The 20,620-nt window shown below is 43.4% G+C and overlaps 1 protein-coding gene across 2 annotated transcripts in view; it reads right to left on the bottom strand.

Moving 5' to 3' along the window:
- CACNB2 (calcium voltage-gated channel auxiliary subunit beta 2) overlaps positions 1–15,625 on the bottom strand; it is a 393,763-nt gene extending 378,138 nt beyond the window's left edge. For both annotated transcript variants that reach the window (XM_047865059.1, XM_047865062.1), the window contains exons 1-2: positions 15,476–15,625; positions 4,643–4,735 (exon numbers count right to left, since the gene is read on the bottom strand). In XM_047865059.1, the coding sequence (XP_047721015.1) occupies positions 4,643–4,735; positions 15,476–15,598 (216 nt within the window). In that variant the 5' untranslated portion in view covers positions 15,599–15,625. The remainder of the gene's footprint in view (positions 1–4,642; positions 4,736–15,475) is intronic.
- Between the last annotated feature and the right edge of the window lie 4,995 nt (positions 15,626–20,620).

Raw genomic sequence — 20,620 nt, 5'->3', positions numbered from 1 at the left:
AAGACTGTTCAGTTGGTTAACTTAGAGTCAACTGACGAACTAACAACCGGGAATCTTTATCTATGACTGTGAAATTCTTTCATGGTCCCTGTTATCCTGCTTCAGGACCTAAAGCAGAAACCCATCTATAAGCAACTTTTCCTTAAGACTAAGGATCCTTCTGGGGCGCCTGGGTGGCGCAGTCGGTTAAGCGTCCGACTTCAGCCAGGTCACGATCTCGCGGTCCGTGAGTTCGAGCCCCGCGTCAGGCTCTGGGCTGATGGCTCAGAGCCTGGAGCCTGCTTCCGATTCTGTGTCTCCCTCTCTCTCTGCCCCTCCCCCGTTCATGCTGTCTCTCTCTGTCTTAAAAATAAATAAACGTTGAAAAAAGAAATTAAAAAAAAAAAGACTAAGGATCCTTCTTACAAAATAACTTTAGTTAGAGCACCACGAACAAATGATGGGTACAAAACATACCACAAAAAGTTTGGAAAAATAAAATAAAACCATGGGTGAAGGCCTCTCAGCCTTCTACTTTGTAGACTTATCTTCATGTTCACGTTCTACCGCATTCCAGTATGTTTCAACATGTTCCAACAAACAGTTAGGAGACAATTTTCATCAAACAGCCACAGGGCTAAAATCCAGCATGGGTAAGTTGTGACTTAGTCATCAGGGAAAGGGCTATTCATACCGCTGGCACAAGAATGACTAAAAGGAAAAACATTGACGATACGAAGTGTTGGCAAGGCTGTGAAACAGTTGACACTGTTCCCCACTACTTGTGGGGGTGCAGACTGGCTCAACCACTCTGGAAAACTGGCTTGTAGTGTGTACTTAAATTAAACACATTCGTTCACATGGCCCGCCATCCCACTCTACTGATCAAACAAAAATGCACGCGTGCACATACCAAAGGTAGATACAAGAACATGTACGCGGCCTTACTCTCAATAACCCCAACAGGAAATAGCCCAATGTCTAGCAATAGTAAAGTAGAGAAGCAATTGTGCTATATTTAAACAGTGGAGTGCTATACGGCAAAGAAGATTCACCGTTTATTGGAACACACAACACAGACGAATATAACCATCGTAAGGCTGAGTGAAAGGATTCAGATATAAATGATTCTATTTATATAAAACTCCAAAAACAGGCCACAGGAATTTATGGTATAAAAAGAAGAAGTAATGGGCTAGCTTTAGTAAGGAAGAAGGGAATAATGGTTGAGAAGGGTCAAAAGGGGGCGTTCAGGTGCTGGTGATGTTGATTTCTTGACCTGGGTGATAGTTACATGGGGACTTACTCTGTGAAATCTCATCAGACTGAACACTTATGATTTGTGCATTTGGGGCCATTTTTGTTACAGATCAGTAAGAATGTTTAAGAGTAAATAAATAAATAAATACATAAAATAGGCCTGTTTTCCAACCCCATTATATACACACCTGTATTACTCTGTTATGGCTGCCGTAACAGAGCACCAGAGGGGGAGAGGCTTACACAACAGAAATCTATTTTCTCACAGTTCTGGAGGCTGGAAGTTCATGATCATAATGCTGGCAGGGTGGGTTTCTGGTGGGGCTTCTCTCCTTGGCTTGCAGATGGCTATCTTCTCACCATGTCCTCACATGGCTATTTTACCGTGCGTGCACGTTCTTGGTATCTCTTACTTATAAGGCTGCCGGTGCTGTAGGATTATGGACCTGCTCTTATATGACCTCGTCTAACCTTGTTATCCCCTTATAGACCCCCCAAACACAATTAACCCCCCCCAAACACAATTAACATAGGAATTGGGGGCAGATACAACTCCGTTCAGAGCCAAGTCTATGCTATTCTGTCAGTTATTTATTTTTGAAATTTTTAATATATTTATTATACAAAATTTTCATTTCCAAACTCTGAAACTTTCTGAAGTACCTAGTGGTTACCAAATAGTTAAAAAGTCTTTACAAATAATATAATATTTTTAAAAATATAATTCTAAGGTTTCAAAGTTATATGGAAATGATTTTTAATTCAAGGGCAGGAATCTGATCTAACTGTAAGATATTTTTAAATAGATCCCACTTGTAGTGATTTACCAATTATACATATGCCCCAGCCACAGACAGGTAAGTAACATACATGGACACAAGTCACTTGTTTTAACAAAACATCTACTTACGATAAAAAGAACACATTTAAAAGATGTTCTTTCAGGTGATTTAATAATCTAACATCTACCATGCATTTCTTCAAACACTCTGATGAAATCATCTCTATTAAATATCTAGTTCTATCAAGGTAGTGTTTGCTTATTTTCAAATGGCAGCAAAATATGAATGCTGTTTTGAACAGAATAGAGATTAAATTATCGAAGGAATACTAGGTTTTAACTCAGCATTCTGGCCACAGACACTGGTTTTCCTTCTGTGATGGAAGGAAGTCGGCACTTTCAGGGTCCTTGAAATCATTACCTGTGTAATCATCACCCCAAACCCATGCCATGGCACACACCTCATTCTAGGACTCAGGAAGATGGGTTTTATTTTATTTCAAAGAGATGCCCCTTTAGGATAGAGGGGTTTTGGGGGGCGGGGGGTGGGGGGGGGTTGTTGTTGTTTTGTTTTGCTTTATTTTGTCTTGTCTTCTTAAATGCCCACATAAGTTTTGGCAATATAGATCTAAATTTACATTAAGTAGTTTAACAACTCTCTTTATAATCTTTGTGTTTCAAGCACAGAATCTCACACACATCACCAGGAACGCAAAAGCAAAAGAAGTTATCGTGAAGAAAAGCAAATCGCAGTTAATTTATATGCAGTGTGGCAATCACCCCTTAATGAATGAAGTTAACAAATGAAATTCTCAAAGCACCACGAAAGAGAAATCTACGGCCAGGGGCAACTGGAAAGTGAAGTCCAACCATTGTCTCACAATGACATTTTTAACAGGGCTAAGATGAGCAACAGAGGACTCGGTTTACTCTTCACTTCTGCCCACAACACGGCATTCACTTCAAACATCAGTTTCTCTTCCCATGCCATCTCGACAACCTGCCTGTCGCTTTGTGTGGCTTTGCCACAACTACCACATGTTCTAAGAAGCTTATTTTTTTTCTGCTTCGGACGTCCAGCCCTGAGATAATGACTCACAGTTGTGGCTTCTCACTCCTCTGGTTCAGTCTCCTTGTCCCAGAGGCAGAATCGAGATGGATGCTTGAAATGGAAAAGGCCTTGGGTGACTTTCTGTGCACTGACTCACCTAAGCTAAGCAACTATTTCTCAGGCCCTTCATTTATTCTTAGGACCATGGCGCCTGGATTCTGCCAACGCACACACCTTTGGCTCCTCTTGGGCCCTTCCCGGCTCCTTCTTTCTGACACCGTTAAAACACAGCTCTATCTGTTTTTCTTTCTAAATGTTTCTTAGCAAAATAGCCCCATTCTTTCCTAACCAACTCTTGTTCTAACTTCCTGCAACCGAAACAATTCTTAATTGGCACAGACCAGAACCAAGATTTTTCCCGTTGCATGTGAGTTACTCAGACATACCTTTGGCATAGCTGACATTGCAGAGAGGGAACTGGGGGCCAAAGAGGGATCATCCTTTGTCTGTGTCGCGAAAGTGTAAGGAGGCAGCAACTAGCCAAGAACAGAATCCCCAGTGGTGCGGCAGGTGAACAAATGGAAACCCAAGTGCTACTAACCGTGGGGGGAACGTGTCAGAGCAGGGGCGCAAGAAGCAACAGGAAAAGTGGCCAGCAAGAGAAATGGAGGTGTTCCGGTTGACCGCCATTATCTGGGGGGAAAGACCTGTGGCCGACATATTCCTCGGAGCACAAGGGCCAGATACTGGGAGTCCTTCAGCCACGGAATCAGGTTCTGTCTAGCACTGTCCTTCCCGATTTCTTTTCCACCGAGAAGCGTTAGTCGCATGAAGATACACACTCATCAACACCTGGCAAGACTTTAGTCTAGACACACAACCTACTGTCCTCGGAGATAGGGCTGCCTGTGTTCTTGCTCTGGCAGTTAAAATCCTTTCTGTTAGCACGTGTGAATGTTTTCTATGTTAAAGATGTGGACACTCACTGTCTAGGGGACAGTTGCAAACAGCTGGACAGGAATACCCCACATAGTGCCTGAAATAAAAGCTACGTCTCCAAAGGCAGTTCAAGTTATGCCGCAAAGATATCATATGCTTTATTTAACCTTAGTAGCCTCGGTCGTTCCAAGACCAAGAACAGTTTCCTCTTTAACAATCCAATTCCCAACAGGGAAGAGGAAAACTCAAGCTAGGGGAACACCGGTATTTCAAGTTCATAGTTGGCAACACAGATGCCCACAACATGAGATTCCCTCCCCCGGCCAAAAAAACACCCAAAGCCATAATCATTTCTGCTGGAGTTCACTCATTCTGTTACAAAGAAACCCTCCACAGTGAATTTTACACTTGTCTTTCCCCAACTTGCCAGGAAAGGGTGGAATTACTACGTGATCTCACTTAAAATTTAAATATTTTAAGTATCACATGAAACTGCACGCTTTTCACTTTAACTGAAAGTAAGTACCATAATACCACATACATCTTAAGGGTAATGGTATAAAAATCACCTTCAAAAAATTAAATTCATTTGAGTCAACCTCTGTGAACCAGAAATTTAAGAACTCTCTTACCTGACGAACAAAACTATTTGAGGTAGTGTCCGAGGAAGTGCTCCCATCGGATCCTTTAAATCTGTTTTTCCTTCTAGCTCCTCTTCCATATGACTACAAAAGAAAGGGGAAAAAAAAAAAAGATAAATGAGATTATTGTTAGAGCTTCTTCACCAAAATCTAGGCCTACTTCTAGAAAGGGGTCAAAAACCAAAACAAAATATAAATTGCCATCATGTGGGCGTCATTAGAAAATGACACTGGAATCACAAGTATCGATTTCAAAATGGTGAGTTTATAGGGAAAAGAGGTTTCCAGACAAAGGGTTCAATAACGTGTGAATTACAATAACTTATGTGATCTGTTAGCATATCTGTCATCTGGAGGCAAAGCCATTGAAGATAAAAACGTTTAAAAGCAAGGATTTCGGTGCAGGAGAGACCGAAGAAGCTACAACAGCAAGGTGAGAGAAAAGGTGATGCGTCGACAGATTGTGCACAATGAAATGCTGTTTCCAGCAGCCCAGTGGTGCAGGCTTCCATTTTGGCTGTTTTTCATGTTTTAATCTGTAACTCCATAGGTACTTGTAAGAACTGCATATGGTGGCTGAAGAACATCGTGCAGTATGAATTCTGCTGGCCCTGAAACTTATTTATATACATATATACGTATATATAGAAGTTTCTATACAGGTCCAGAGGGAACACGGAGGAAACACGGTGCCAGCTCCCCCTGGGATCAAGGGATGTAGAGACTGCTTTTGGAAGTGGTGAAACGGCTACAGACGAGGTGGTGAATTTGATGAAATTAAAAGTAGTTCATAAAAATGCCTGGCCCATTATTGTCATGTTTGAATGGGATATGAAAATCTGGCTTTTTATCCACTTAGCGATTTTGCTGAGCACGCAGGAAAAATAAGTTTTATAGAATCCTAACGATAATAAAACAGGACGTTAAAAAGTGAGACAATTTGCTTCAATTGACACGATCGAGCCAAGCCTGAACGTATGCAAATGAACTTGCTTTTCCTATTATGTCTACCGTTTGCATTCGGAGCATGCATTCGGAGCACGGAGAATAAACTATGCATCAATCTCTGTTTAATTCCAGGCAAAGATAACGTCGTTGCAAATATTGAACATTAACATACAATCGAAAAGTAGCTCAAGGCTGAGCTTTACAGTTCAATGCACACAGGTTGGAACCCTGCTAGAGCAGAAAGTGAGCCAATGTCTTAACTTCTCCAAACAACAGGCTTCTCTTCCTTTAAAAGGGGATATTAACACTCACCTCACCGGGTTAAGTATTAAATGAAATAACAGGTTTAGAGCATTTAGTATGAGACCTAGCATATGGCACGGGGTCAGAATAATAGTCTAAAACTGACACACTTATTTTAAGAAGTAATATACGTAGTATAAAAAGTAATATCACACACAGACTGGAAGAGTGGGGAAAAGATGGGGTAAGGTATATAACATTTAGAATGATGAGACTCAAAGAGGCTTCATTAGTTCATCAGAATTTACAAAAGTTACTTTAAAAAAAAAAAATCAGTGTGTTCAGGTCTTGAAAATACTACTTTGTGATATTGGACACACACATATGTTTTTAATTAAAAAGAGAAATATCCCATAAACCATGGTATATGTAGCACTTAGGCGAACTGAAATCTACTACAAACATCTGTGTTATGAGTAAGTTACAGGACTTTGCAATCAGTGAGACGGTGGTATAATCTTAAAGCAAGAATTTTTCTTAAAGATGTTTGTTCTCTTTCAAGCATCTACGGGATTTGTATAATACAAATGTGTTTCCATGGCATTTAATTAACTCTCAGCTTCATAAAAGGAAAGACAACCTAGGCTGGGCTTTCACAATGTATTATACAACGTTCTCCTCACTCAGCAGCTTATTCTTCTTACTTATGTAAACATTATTCAGTAAACTGTTGAAAAATAACATTCTTTCAAGAGCGTTCTTCCTTTTCCAATTATTATACAAAGGTTTGGACAGAAGTGTCTTTCTTCCAAAGCCTAAGAACACTAAAATAAAGCATGAGAAGTTCTTTAAATAATGTGTATGTATGTATGTGTGTGTGTGTGTGTGTATATATTTCCATACAGAAAAATATATATATTTCCATACAGAAAAAGACTTATTACCTTTGAAAGATTTTTCCCCTCCCCCATGGGTTCCTGTTCAGTTTCTCAGGATCCACATAAGAGTGAAACCATATGGTATCTGTCTTTCTCTGTATGGCTTATTTCACTTAGCATCACACTCTCCAGTTCCATCCACGTTGCTACAAAAGGCCATATTTCATTTTTTCTCATTGCCACGTAATATTCCATTGTGTATAGAAACCACAATTTCTTTATCCATTCATCAGTTGATGGACATTTAGGCTCTTTCCATAATTTGGCTATTGTTGAGAGTGCTGCTATGAACATTGGGGTACAAGTGGCCCTATGCATCAGTGCTCCTGTATCCCTTGGATAAATTCCTAGCAGTGCTATTGCTGGGTCATAGGGTAGGTCTATTTTTAATTTTTTGAGGAACCTCCACACTGCTTTCCAGAGCGGCTGCACCAATTTGCATTCCCACCAACAGTGCAAGAGGGTTCCCGTTTCTCCACATCCTCTCCAGCATCTATAGTCTTCTGATTTGTTCATTTTGGCCACTCTGACTGGCGTGAGGTGATATCTGAGTGTGGTTTTGATTTGTATTTCCCTGATAAGGAGCGACGCTGAACATCTTTTCATGTGCCTGTTGGCCATCCGGATATCTTCTTTAGAGAAGTGTCTATTCATGTTTTCTGCCCATTTCTTCACTGGGTTATTTGTTTTTCGGGTGTGGAGTTTGGTGAGCTCTTTATAGATTTTGGATACTAGCCCTTTGTCCGATATGTCATTTGCGAATATCTTTTCCCATTCCGTTGGTTGCCTTTTAGTTTTGTTGGTTGTTTCCTTGGCTGTGCAGAAGCTTTTTATCTTCATAAGGTCCCAGTAATTCACTTTTGCTTTTAATTCCCTTGCCTTTGGGGATGTGTCGAGTAAGAGATTGCTACGGCTGAGGTCAGAGAGGTCTTTTCCTGCTTTCTCCTCTAAGGTTTTGATGGTTTCCTGTCTCACATTTAGGTCCTTTATCCATTTTGAGTTTATTTTTGTGAATGGTGTGAGAAAGTGGTCTAGTTTCAACCTTCTGCATGTTGCTGTCCAGTTCTCCCAGCAGCATTTGTTAAAGAGGCTGTCTTTTTTCCATTGGATGTTCTTTCCTGCTTTGTCAAAGATGAGTTGGCCATACGTTTGTGGGTCTAGTTCTGGGGTTTCTATTCTATTCCATTGGTCTATGTGTCTGTTTTGGTGCCAATACCATGCTGTCTTGATGATGACAGCTTTGTAGTACAGGCTAAAGTCTGGGATTGTGATGCCTCCTGCTTTGGTCTTCTTCTTCAAAATTCCTTTGGCTATTCGGGGCCTTTTGTGGTTCCATATGAATTTTAGGATTGCTTGTTCTAGTTTCGAGAAGAATGCTGGTGCAATTTTGATTGGGATTGCATTGAATGTGTAGATAGCTTTGGGTAGTATTGACATTTTGACAATATTTATTTTTCCAATCCATGAGCAGGGAATGTCTGAAAGATTTTTATTAAAGGCCTAACATGCTTCTTTGGGGGTTGGGGAGCAAATCTATGTTAAATTTTCTTTTTTTTTTATTTTTTTTATTTTTTTTTTGTTTTATTTTTTTTTTATTTTTTTTATTTTTTTAATGAAATTTATTGACAAATTGGTTTCCATACAACACCCAGTGCTCATCCCAAAAGGTGCCCTCCTCAATACCCATCACCCACCCTCTCCTCCCTCCCACCCCCCATCAACCCTCAGTTTGTTCTCAGTTTTTAACAGTCTCTTATGCTTTGGCTCTCTCCCACTCTAACCTCTTTTTTCTTTTTTTTTTAAACACACTATTTATCTTCATGAGGAGCATACAATCATCTTTGAGAACAAAGTCAAAATATAACCTTACTCCATCATGATGTGTCCTTCCAGTACCATTTTGAAATGGGTGGAAAGTGAGTCTGAAATTCTATCATGGTCATTTGCTTCAGATTTTTTTCAGGATAAATATGTTTTACTATTCAGCCGCTTTGGTGTGTAAGCTTTTTCGTGGTTGCTCATAAATGCACAACAGGCACTGTGAAAACCACACAATATTTCAGACATTCTGTCCCAGAGGAGGAGACCGTTCTCTGCAAGAAATCAGATACCTTTAAAAAGTGTTTAATTGTATCTGCATGTTAATTTTTCTGGGCCCCTACGAACACTGTTCATAAACATAACTTCAGGTGCACTTGGCTACCTATGCTATATATATTTAAGCATATATGTTAGATTATCAGTTTTCAACTGTACTAAGGCACAGTTTGCACACTAAAACAAAAACAAAAACAAAACCAACTAAACAACAACAACAAAAAACTGTGGCCCATCGAAGTTCATGCAAACTGGTGATAGTTTTAAAATATATATACTTTCCTCTTCACTTAAATTTAAGGGGAATGCTTTATTCAAAGTATTAACTTGTTCATTTCTTAATAGTGTTATAGCAAATCCTTATTCATTATGTATCAAATTTATTAAAAGCTAAAAGAAGCAGATATGCATAATTACACCTCTATTCTGGCCTTTTACTAATTATAGCAATCATTTCTCTCCTATAGTCTCCTTTTTAATTTTTAATGTTTCTTGTAACAATACCCAAGATCAAGAGGAAAACAAATTAAAGCATCTTTTGGAAAGCTAATATAGTCCATTTCGATGCACTTTAAAAAATGTTAGTGAAAATTTATACTACCATTACAAAGCAAAGTTTCCTTTGATCCGATGAATATTTAAAATTAAGTCCATCTTGCTGAAATTACTTGCTCTTTAGTTACTCTAAATCCTTGAAAATGGAGACTAGAGCATTTCATCTGCAGGAATTATTAAGAAGAAGAAGAGGAGGAGGAGGGGGAGGAGGGGGAGGAGGGGGAGGAGGAGGAGGAGGGGGAGGAGGAGGAGGGGGAGGAGGAGGGGGAGGGGGAGGAGGAGGAGGGGGAGGAGGAGGAGGAGGGGGAAGAAGAAGAAGAAGAAGAAGAAGAAGAAGAAGAAGAGAGTAAAGGCCAAATCTTCCCAAAACAGAGGAAAGCAAGAAAGATTAATCAAATATTTACTTGCCTCCACCTGGTAAAGAAGTATATAGTTTTCTTAGTTCAGGGGCTACTGCAAATGTAGCTTCTTTAGGACAAATGGCTTTTCTAAATTTTTTTTTTAGCAACACTAAATATATGAACACCCAATATATAAAGCGATTCATAATCAGAGTCACCCAAGTGTCAGGACACCAAAGGGAGAGGAGAAAGGGAGTCTGTGTTTGGCCAGAGTACAAAGTGTAACCCGTAATACTCTCCCTGACACACGCAGACCCCTAAATCCTTCTTGGAACACAGCCTGAAAAAGTCACTCATTTCCACTCACTGCCTGTTAGTTATGTGAAGCTTACTAAAACCAAATTGTTGTCACCACAGCAAAAAGGAGAAAAAGAAAACTGTAAACTTAAACTCCTTTACTTCTCCTAAAACACCAACCAAGCTAAGTCAGATTTCAGAAACTAGAAAAAAATTCTAGAAATTTCCACAAGTATATAAATGACTTATTAAAATGATATCCAACAGTCACGATGATGTCAAATATCAGCTCTGTGTAAATGAATGTCTTCTCTGATACTAAATGACTTTGAAAATTGGACTGGAGTTTTAAATGTTCATATTTCACAGATCACTGAAACCTAATTTCTGTATGGTTGAAATAGACAATAGTAGTTAATTTTAGAAGTTGCCAGTTAACTGGAGATTTGAGCCCACCCGTGCACACACAGTTGGCTTGGCAGGCCCTGGGGACAGCTTCAAGAATGATGCCGCTTCTGTGGTTGATAGATAGGGTGACCGTTCTCCTCCCTACAGACTGCTCCTCGTGAGCATAATGCTGATACCTGAAATTAGTTTCCATCTCTCTCGATTAGCATTCATTGAGATTTATCCCTCTGAACCGCAGACAAACTAAGCGAAAATGATCCAGAGAGAAATCAGACATTAAATCTCCTCATTTACTGATAGCTTAGTACGAACAAGACTGTCAGACCCTTTAGGAGGAGTAAAGTAATGGAGATTACCTCCCTAGGAAAAGGGAAGGAGACCGTAAGTTCTTTTCTGTATGGATCAGTTTACACAAAGGACTCCAGAGGCGGCCTAAAGAGAACTGCGTTGGGGATCGGGAGGTAGACAAGGAAGGAGGGACAAGGCCAGACGGCAGAGAAATGTCTAGTGGTGAAGTTCAGGGCCAGGGAGGGCAGGAGAAGATCAACCTTGCCCTCTTCATAAGCAGCCTCCAGCCAGGCCTGGAAAGAACTCTAAGGCAGCCTCGGCTACTGGTGGTGGTGTCATAATTAATTCTAACTCTGCGTAGCTGTGACAGTAAGCGTATGCTGAGTGTGTCATTTGTAGGACAGTGACAACTGCTGCAGCCACACAGGGAAGGGTGCCACCACCCGTTATGGGGTTAACACATTTTGCTCAGCTCTTCCTGAAAGGACTAAAGCTACGTCACTGCAATTCAACGGAATCAAATCCAGCAACAGGTACCAGAAGGAAAATACCAATCAGGAGGAAAGGGGTGGGGGGGCCCGGAGGGAAGGTTTTAGCAAAACGTGACGCACGAGACCCGCGGTCATTCTTTCTGGAGACTGTGAAAAGACTAAGCTCTACCTCAGACCTAAAAGTGTTTCTGGAAAACCACACGGACGCGGTTCGAGAGCCCCAGGAGAAAGGCCGCTGCCCTTTTCAGATAAAGCTCCTTGCTACGGTGATTCAGGATGTTGCCACTATCAGCTGGTATTACTACAACATGCTTGAAAAGCATCTGGCAAACTCCGCTGGGGTGGAACCAGCTGGGTCTTGTTGCTAGGAGCAAAACAAACAGGACCTCTGGTTACTGTCTGTTCGTTTTCAGGTGTGGCTGGAGGTGCCGGTTACAATCTCTTTCGGGCAGAAAGCGCTGACATACCCGTCTTGTTTCTTGCCCGTCTCCTCCGTCTCTATCCTATTCTCAGTCCCTTTCACCTGCTTCCCATCCACCCGGCCATCACACACCATCGAGTCCACTCCCCTGAGATTTACCAGTGCCACATTTTAGACTAATGCTGCCCGACAGAAATATAATGCAAGCCCGTGTCGTTGGAACGGTCTAGTGGCCGCACGAGAAAGGCAAACAACAAGGGAAATCAATGGCAATGCTGTATCTTATTTACACCAATATATCCAAACGGTTACCACTGCAACATGTTATCAATATAAAAATGATTAATCAGACGCATATCCTTTATTTGGTATCAAGTCTCTGGAATCTGGTGTGCATTTGACATGTAGAGCACATCTCAGTTCAGGCTACGCGTGGCTGGGGGCTATAGTCGTAGACAATGCAGATTTGAAGCTTTGGAGGCAGAATACTAGATTGGCGCCCGACTGTGGAGGTGGTCCAAGTTTGCAGTGACGCTGTTCGGCAGGTTACCCAAAAAGCGATGCCGTTTGCTTCCATCAGAACTTAACAACCCGTAGTTACACTGCCAACCCTCTTCTCATGTAAGAAACTTATTCGTGTTGTTTATGTGCTGGACCGAAAGGGTTGGGGTGTAGGAGGGGGTGCCCCATCCCTCCCTCGACGGGATTATTAACATAAAAAAGGAGAATGGGAAGTCTGTGAATCTAAATCTTCTGTTCATACAGAACTTGTAATAAAATCCAGAGGTAAAAAAAAAAAAAAAGAAAGGATTCTTAAAACCAGTGATTGCTCAGATACACCATTTGCAAGTGAAAATCCCATTTCTAAGTAGATTTATTATTACTCAGTATCACAAAAAAAGGGGGACGCTCCTGAGACAGCCCGCCCCCCCCCTTTCAGGCGGTTTTACTGCTGTCCTGTCCTGCCCAGAGAATAGATGCCAAGTTTTCACAGCCCTCTGATCCTACGATGCCATCATTTATTAGAAATCAAATAAGCATGGCAAAGTTTCCCTCAAATACCCGAAGTGATAGACACACAATTCAAGGAAAACTGCTTTCATTTTTGGAAGGTAGAGAAAGCAACGAGATGGATGTGGACAAGTTGAATATTTATACCTCCAACCTGCTTGTAATATCCTTTCCTCCCTTCTTCCTCCCTCTCGTATATTTATCCACTCACTAGCCAATTCCTGTGCATTGAGTCTTTGAAGTGTCTCACGCACGGGCCTGTCGTATCCATTATCGTCTCTCTCTCTCTCTCTCTCTAGTTTAGGCCTTAATACCTCTTGTCCAGACTGTTATACCAATCTCCTGTCTGGCAGCTCCACCTTTGGACGCCTGAAACTCTAAAATACCTTCCAGAACATTCCTAGGTGTATCTTCTGAATGCGACTCCTTGGTTGAACCCCTTCCATGGTTCTATCATTCATCACACGGCAGGTTCCAATGCCTCCAAGATGTGGCCTCAAACTGCCTTATCAATCTGCTGCCGAACTCTGCCCAATCTGTACCTTTCCATACTTTCTTCAAGCTACACGTGATCAGTATGTTACAAGACTTACAATTTTTGCGACTTTACCTCCTATATGGCTCCCACCATCTCTCTGACAAACAATCTCGGGTCAAACCTCACCCACCCTTCGAAGCTCTTCTCAAAAGCCACCTCTTCTATGAAGTCCTTGCAGATTACTCCATATAGAACGTTTGTGATCTTTACTCCTCGGAAACCATAGAAGATTCAGTACCTCACTTAGAGTCCTGTACCATACAATTGCCACACATTTGTCACTCTTGAAGGCAGAAACGGTGTCTCCTCACATATGAATCATTTCATAACTGCAACTAACAATTTGTTGACTTACATTTAACGACATAAATCACTAAGTGAATTTAGTATTTCTTATCTAAATGCAGTCATGTTTTCTGTCAGCAGTAACTTTGATCTCCAGGAATTCAGGAACTCTATTTTTATCATAAGAATGAAAACTTAAAAAAAAAAAATCCCTAAACGAAGATCAAAGAAAAAAAATGGCCTAAAAGTCCTTTCTTCTATCAAAATTCAAGACCTTCATCCAGAAATAAATGAGTTCTCGGAGTACATTTCTCACTATCATCTAACCTGGTTAAGACTCTAGATCAAATCAGGAGTTTAGAACAAATGTGACATGTGTTGGTAAGAATTCAGGTCCCCCGGCAGAAGCTAGGTGGGAATGTAGGTGGTTAGCTATAGGTCCCCTCTCTGGTTCAGCAGCCAAACAGCCCAAGGCCGGCTAAAAGCTAGCTGTGCTACCCCTATGAAAGAAATGGATTTCTGATTACACAATTTGGTTTCCACATTTTTCTTCCATCTCAAATCAAAGTGAATTATGTGTTTTAAGTTAGCCAGGTTATTTCCCAGTGGCAAAAGAAAGTTCACTAAAGCTCCATGATTAAGCCACTGACACCGCCATTATTAACGGTATCAACAGAATCTCAGAGTCGTCAATTTCTATCCCCTATCAAAACAACAATGGCAACAAAACATTTGTAACCTTTATTACCGTGTCCTACTCCCTCCCACTGCTACAGGAAACAACACTCTAAGAACACGCTCTCTCTTGAGCATATATAAATACAAAAAATAGAAACGACATATTTATAAGTTTTTTTTTTAAGTACAGAAATATGTAACCACCACAAATTACAATCTAGCAAATGCAGGCTTGAAATCAACAAGCCCGTATCGCCAGGCAAAGAGACATTTCTCCAAAACGATGCTTGAAATGTAATCCTAACCTCCTCACATCGCTCGCCCAGCAGCCCACAGCTCGGAGTCTGAAGTCATCTCCCTGGCAGGATAAAAGTTGAGAGACTCCTTACCGCTGAGACCTGGAGGTGTCTGTAATCCAAACTGTACCTGCCAAAGCCTTACGTAAAAGCCACCACCTTATCATTGCCCAACGCCCACAACTGACATCTCCTATTTCACAATGAGCAGCAAACCGGAATTTTTCCAGAAACCGCTAATACTCATCGGAGAGGAAAGGGGGTCCCGGGGCTCCCTGGAACGGCTAACATTTCAGGGAGGGGGGGGAGGAAAAATAAAAACTTTCGCGTCCCCAACTCTCTCAAGAGAAAGAAAGAGGGGTGCAGGCAGACGGCGGCAAGCGGCGCGAGGGGAGCTGAGCCGTCAAGGCGGCAGAACGCCCCAGGTGCGGGGGCGGGGGGGGGGGTCCGGGCTGCGCCCGGTGCCCGGGGCCCGGGCCGAGCGCCCCCCGCCCCTGCGCACCCCTACCTCCTCCCACGCTGCCTCCCCACCCCAGCTCCGAGCTCGCCCGGAAGGGTCGGGGGAAGCCGAGCCCCTCCCGCCCACCCGGACTCACGATCTTGAGCAGGTCCAGTCCGCTCGCCTGGTTCATGTCTATCCATGTGCCTCTCCCGGGAAGGGGCGAGGAGGGCTGACCCAGCAGCCCCGGGGGGGGCAGCCTCTGAAGACCCGGAGGTCTCTCCCCCCGCCCCTTCGCACTCGCTTTTCGGAAGCAGAGAAAAATGGAAGCCGCACCAGAGCCGGGGACCGGCGGGAAGGGGCAGGGTCCCCCGGCGCCGGGAAGGGAGAAGTGGGTGGCAAAGGGCGAGGGGAGAGGAGGCGGCGGAGGAGCCCGGGCGGGAGGGGAGCGGCGAGGCGAGGGATCCCGGCGGAGGAGGCGCCGGGAGAGCCGGGGGGTCGGCGCCCGGAATGCTCACAAAGAAAGGAGAAGGCGCGGCGCCGTCGCTACCTGTGCGGCCGCTCCGAGCGTCCCCGCGGGAGCCGCGTTCTCCAGCAGGTCCATCTGGATCTCCTGCGCCACCGCCGCCGCCGCCGCTGTGGGAGGCGACTTGGACATGTCGCTTTGGACCATTGGCGAAAAGTCGGCGCGGAGCTAGCAGCCGGCCCCTGGCGGCGGGTCCCCTCCTCCGCTCCCCCCGTTCCGCCCCCCCCCCCTCCCCTGCCGTCCGCTCCGCGCGCTCCCCGCGCTCCCCGCTCCGGGGGGCCGCCCGGGGCTCGGCGCCGCGCTCGCCGCGCTCTCAGGGCGCGGGACGGGACCGGGCCATTTTGAAAAGCGAGACGCGGGGCGGCGGGGCGGCCGGGCAGGGCGAGCGCGGAGCGGCGGGGACGGGGACGCGAGCCGCGGGCGCCCGGGGGAGCTCCTCGGCGGGAGGGAGGGAGGGAGGGAGGGAGGCAGCGCGGGGAGCGCGAGCCCAGGGGGAGGCGCGTCGGAAAGCGAGAGTGACAAGGCAGCCGGGCGCCGAAAAGTTCCCCGCGGGAGGCGCGGGCCGCGTGGGTTCCGGCCCGGCCGCTGCGCGTCGCCGTGGCACGCGCGCTGGAAAGTTTTCAAAGCCACGAAAGCGAGGCCTTGCGCCCGGGAGCCTCGTCGCTCGGGCCGCCGCGCCCGGCTCTCCGCCCCTCCTGCTCCGCGACCACCTCGCGGGAAGCCGGGCAGCCCGCAGCCCGGAGCGAGGTCGCTGGCGGCAGAGGCCGCCCGGGCTCCGGTCCGAAGCTGCACGTCTGCGATCTGCGGAGGCCTCCGGTGCGCCCCCCCCCGGGGGCGAGCGTCTGCGGAGGACGTCCCGTCGGCAGTGGAAGGCACTCGATGGTGGCAGTAACGCGGTGGCAGAAGAGACGCGGGGGCCGATGACCTGGGCGGCGCGGTGTCGCCGGGATCTGCAGCTGGCCTCGTCCGCCAGGTCCAAACCCCAGTCCCGAGGTTCTCCTTCCTGACCTCTGTTGGTTTTCATCTTTGCCAAATAGCACTGCTTTCCTCCCAGATTGGGCTTGTGCTTCCAAGTTGAGAAGTCTTCGTATCACGTGTTGGACAACAGGGGCACTTCTTTACTGCTCTGAATTCTGGGTTAAAGAGGGTTAGTGGACCCAGCAAGAACGTCTCACCCGCAGCACCCCATTTAGATCCTCCTGATAGGATTCATTTTTCCATCCGAGGGTGCCTCGCATTTCGACAACTGTTATTACAGCGAAATTCAATAGAACAAGGTTTCCAGGCTCGGTATTGTTTTGTAAAAATACAAGGTATAAAGTTTAGTGTACTGAAATATATATTTACAGAAATATACTGCAGTAGGGATACAGGACTTGTTCCTCTCAAACACAGCTTAAACCTGTCTCCATTATACACTAATTTTAGTCAGGCTTAAAGAACAGGTTTGGGTGTGGTTAAAAATGGAGGCAGGCGTCTCCATAGTGTCACTGATTTTCCTCATCTTTGATGTTAAAGTGGTCATTTTTATTTGAATTTTACCGAATGTCAAACAGAAGCACCGAAATATTGGTCACTACTTACCACTACTAACAATAATAATAATGTGACATTTTGAGAAACAACAGACTGGGAGGCTGTTGGTTAGGATATGTGTGGGTGGCCCAGACACCCCTCTGTAGCCATGGCTGGGAGTCTCCCCAAAACCCCACCAGATAAGATTCGTGGGGGAAAAACAGTTTTATACATGTGCACGTGCATATGCATGCATGTATATATGTAAATATATATGCATGTAAATACAAAAGATACTGTATTTAAAGTGTTGGAGTTATAGTGTATTTTAGTTTCATGATCTGATGATATCACCTTCCTGGGTCTTTCATTTAACAAGTGTTCAGTTTTCGTGAGAGAGTGTTAAAATTTCAGGGAGAACATCAAGTCCAGTTTTTCATTAGACTGTAAGCTCTATGTGGGCAGGTAGGAGCCACCCTTATTCATTAAGGCACACTCAGATTCTGCCAGGCTACCCTGAGTTCTTTGAATATTCAGTCAATAAAGTTGAATCAAGCTTCTATTCTGTGCTACTTACTGGGAGAACACAGACAACAATAATCCAGGTCTCTTGGGGCTTACAGTATAGTTAATAAGCACTGAGAAACCTATCAGTACACACTTGTTGAATGAAGGAAGAAGGATGAATTCTAAAATGGTTTTAAAAAACCACTACTCTGATGAAACTTAGTGTTTTCCCAAGACATTTGTGTGACTTCTTATAGTAGAATTATCTGTATGTTCACTTTCAGTTATGACCATTTGGGAAATCGAACTTTATCTTTTATTACATTTTAAAAGGGATCACAAAATAGCAAATCATTTCTAATAAAACTTAGAGCCAAAGGGCAAGTAAATGTTTCATGTGCGATCCAATATCTAATTTATGATACCAAAGTCTGTTTTTATGTGTCTCTCCTCCAGTACATAGTTTCTTGAGAACAATCAATTGTGTCTTAATTCATTTTGGTATCCCCAGATTAAGCATGATATCTGGCACTTAGAGCCTGGAAACAATAGTTGCGGAAATGGATGAATGAATGCTCTGTCTCCATGTGTCTTAATTTTTTTTAATGTTTATTATTTTTGAGAGAGAGACAGCAAGCAAGGGAGGGGCAGACAGAGAGGGAGACACAGAATCGGAAGCAAGCTAGGCTCTGAGCTGTCAGCACAGAGCCCAATGCAGGGCTCAAACTCAAGAACTGCGAGATCATGACCTGAGCCGAAGTAGGACACTTAACCGACTGAGCCACCCAGGCACCCCAACTCTCCGTGTGTCTTAAAACGTAGCATACAACTTTGCAAGTTCTAACATAGGAAGACATTCACCTGATCATGAATCCCATGAAAGCATTATATTAATTCTTTATAACCTATGCTGATTCAATTAGTATATTGCACAGTACCCATTCAGACTCTAGTCTGCCTTGTAAAAGATTTCAAATAAAATATAAGACAATGTTGTCCCTACCCCAAAAAGGAAACAATGTCAGAATAAATATACATAGAAAAAGACTTGAGAAGCTTATTATGGATGCCATCGTGGTCAGTAATGTTTCTAACATACCTTGACTTGTGCAATTTTTAAAAACCACAGACGAATGCTAAAATTTGATAAGTGAAGCCCAATTCTTTTCAATGTTAAAAGTTATGCAGATGCCTCCAGCAATAATGGATGTACAATCAGCAGCGGAGGCTTTCAAATGCAGATGACTAATTTGTTCAAGCTGTATGTAAACGTCAGCGTGCTCATTAGTTGTTGTAATGGGCAGCATATTATGGGCATTACTAATGCTCTGAAATGAGAACAGGGGCCAGTAAGAAACATTGGCCAAGGAAGCCAGAAATTTAAGAGTTGGGTTTTTCCCCCTAACTAGGAGAAACAGTGATTACAATGACTTTACCCCTCTCTTGCTTGCAGATTTATGACTAAGTTTAAGACCTTGGGGTAAGAGCTCTTTAGGACAGATACGCACCATGTGTGACTTTTCACGTTACTTGGTAAATCATTTTTCACCTCATTTACACTTCTGGATCTCTGTCATTATTAATAGCATTTTCATAAGGATATACCTGTATCGGCCACTGACCTCACTTGGTATGATGCATTCGCTAAGTTAACACTTGCTTTGTGTAAACTTACACTATAAAATGAATGTTCTGGATTACAGACTGTTATTTAAAAGCATATAAAGATGCAAGCAAATCCAGTATAAGAGGGATGTGTGTGTGTGTGTGTGTGTGTGTGTGCATGTAGTGAACAGTTACAGCAGAAATGCAAGTGGTCAGGGAAAGCTTAATTTCACTTCCAAAGAAAAGACTTCATAGAAGTAATAAGATTTCATGAGTTCTTGGAACTACCTAGGAGAGACAGAACTCTGGAATATCTAATAATCTATAGCACTTTTTTTAGTTTATAAAACATATTCATTTGTTATTTATTTCTCATCCAAACCCTGTTACAACAACTGGTACTTTTGTTTATGTACAAGGTGCCAGGCTTTGTGCTAAGGATTTATATACCTCATCTCATCTCTGATTAGCTATCACTATTGTGTTCGTTCGGATGAGTCCAATTACTATACCAAGTACATCTTAAATATTTAGTGGATCAGAGAATGAGAAATGTATTCCTTTGACGCCGGGGTTGTTGTTCTCCATCAGAAGTAACTCTGCTTCGTGCTGACATTTATGAACCAAGTCTTGAGTGACTACCATATTCAAATTGTGGTTTCTAATGTCACCTAGTCGTCACCCAGTTGTTCCCATCTGAGTTGGATGACGTGTCCTGGGCTTACAAGTTTGTACTGGCATCTCTTTCACTTCTATTTTATTGGCTGGAACTCTGTCATATGAAAAACATAGAAGGCAAGTTGAGAGATAACAGGCCAGTACGGTGCCTTCAGCAGAAAAGGAGAGTGGATTTTGATCCACAGCTAGCAGAGACTGACTTCACCGAGCCCAAGGCAGCTCATGAGTGGCAAGACTTCACCACAGGTCTCTGAAACCTCAACTCTGAGACTTGGCTTTGGTTCGACCCAGCTGCCTGTCTGGTCTGCCACACGGGTCAAGACTGGGTTTTTGTTTAGAGAAACAGATTTATGCATTTCTTTCGCTTGCACGTTATAACTACAATATTGTACTTACTAGAAGTAAACTTGATCTCACAAAAGCTATGAATAGCAGAAGAGCTATTAATCCAGGGTCTGTGTGTGTGTGTGTGTGTGTGTGTGCGCGCGTACACATGAGTGCCCGCCATAATCCAGGGCAATAAAGGTAATAGCATTGAACAATGCTGTACTTGGGGAGGTCAGGAAGACCCAGTTAAAATAGGATAAATATGAGTGCAAAATCTTATGGGAGGGAATGTAAAAAATCAGGAAAAAAATGTTCCCGGTAAACCAAACAGAAAATACAAAAATGGAAGGTGAAGAAATTCAGTACAGCTAGAAGGTCAAGTTGGAAGCTGAGGGGGTGGGCAGATAATGAAAAATATGCAACTTCCCATATTATTTGCTCTCCTATGGCCTCATTCTTTTGATAGGAACGTCCCATTTACAAGCAAAGGCTTTGGTCCTCCATGCTTTTACTTTCCAAATCCTTGTCACTCTTTTA

Source organism: Prionailurus viverrinus, chromosome B4, assembly GCF_022837055.1.
Source record: "Prionailurus viverrinus isolate Anna chromosome B4, UM_Priviv_1.0, whole genome shotgun sequence".
Taxonomy (NCBI): Eukaryota; Metazoa; Chordata; class Mammalia; order Carnivora; family Felidae; genus Prionailurus; species Prionailurus viverrinus.
The sequence above is the reverse complement of the archived record's forward strand: the minus strand, read 5'-3'. Positions and strand labels throughout refer to the sequence as shown.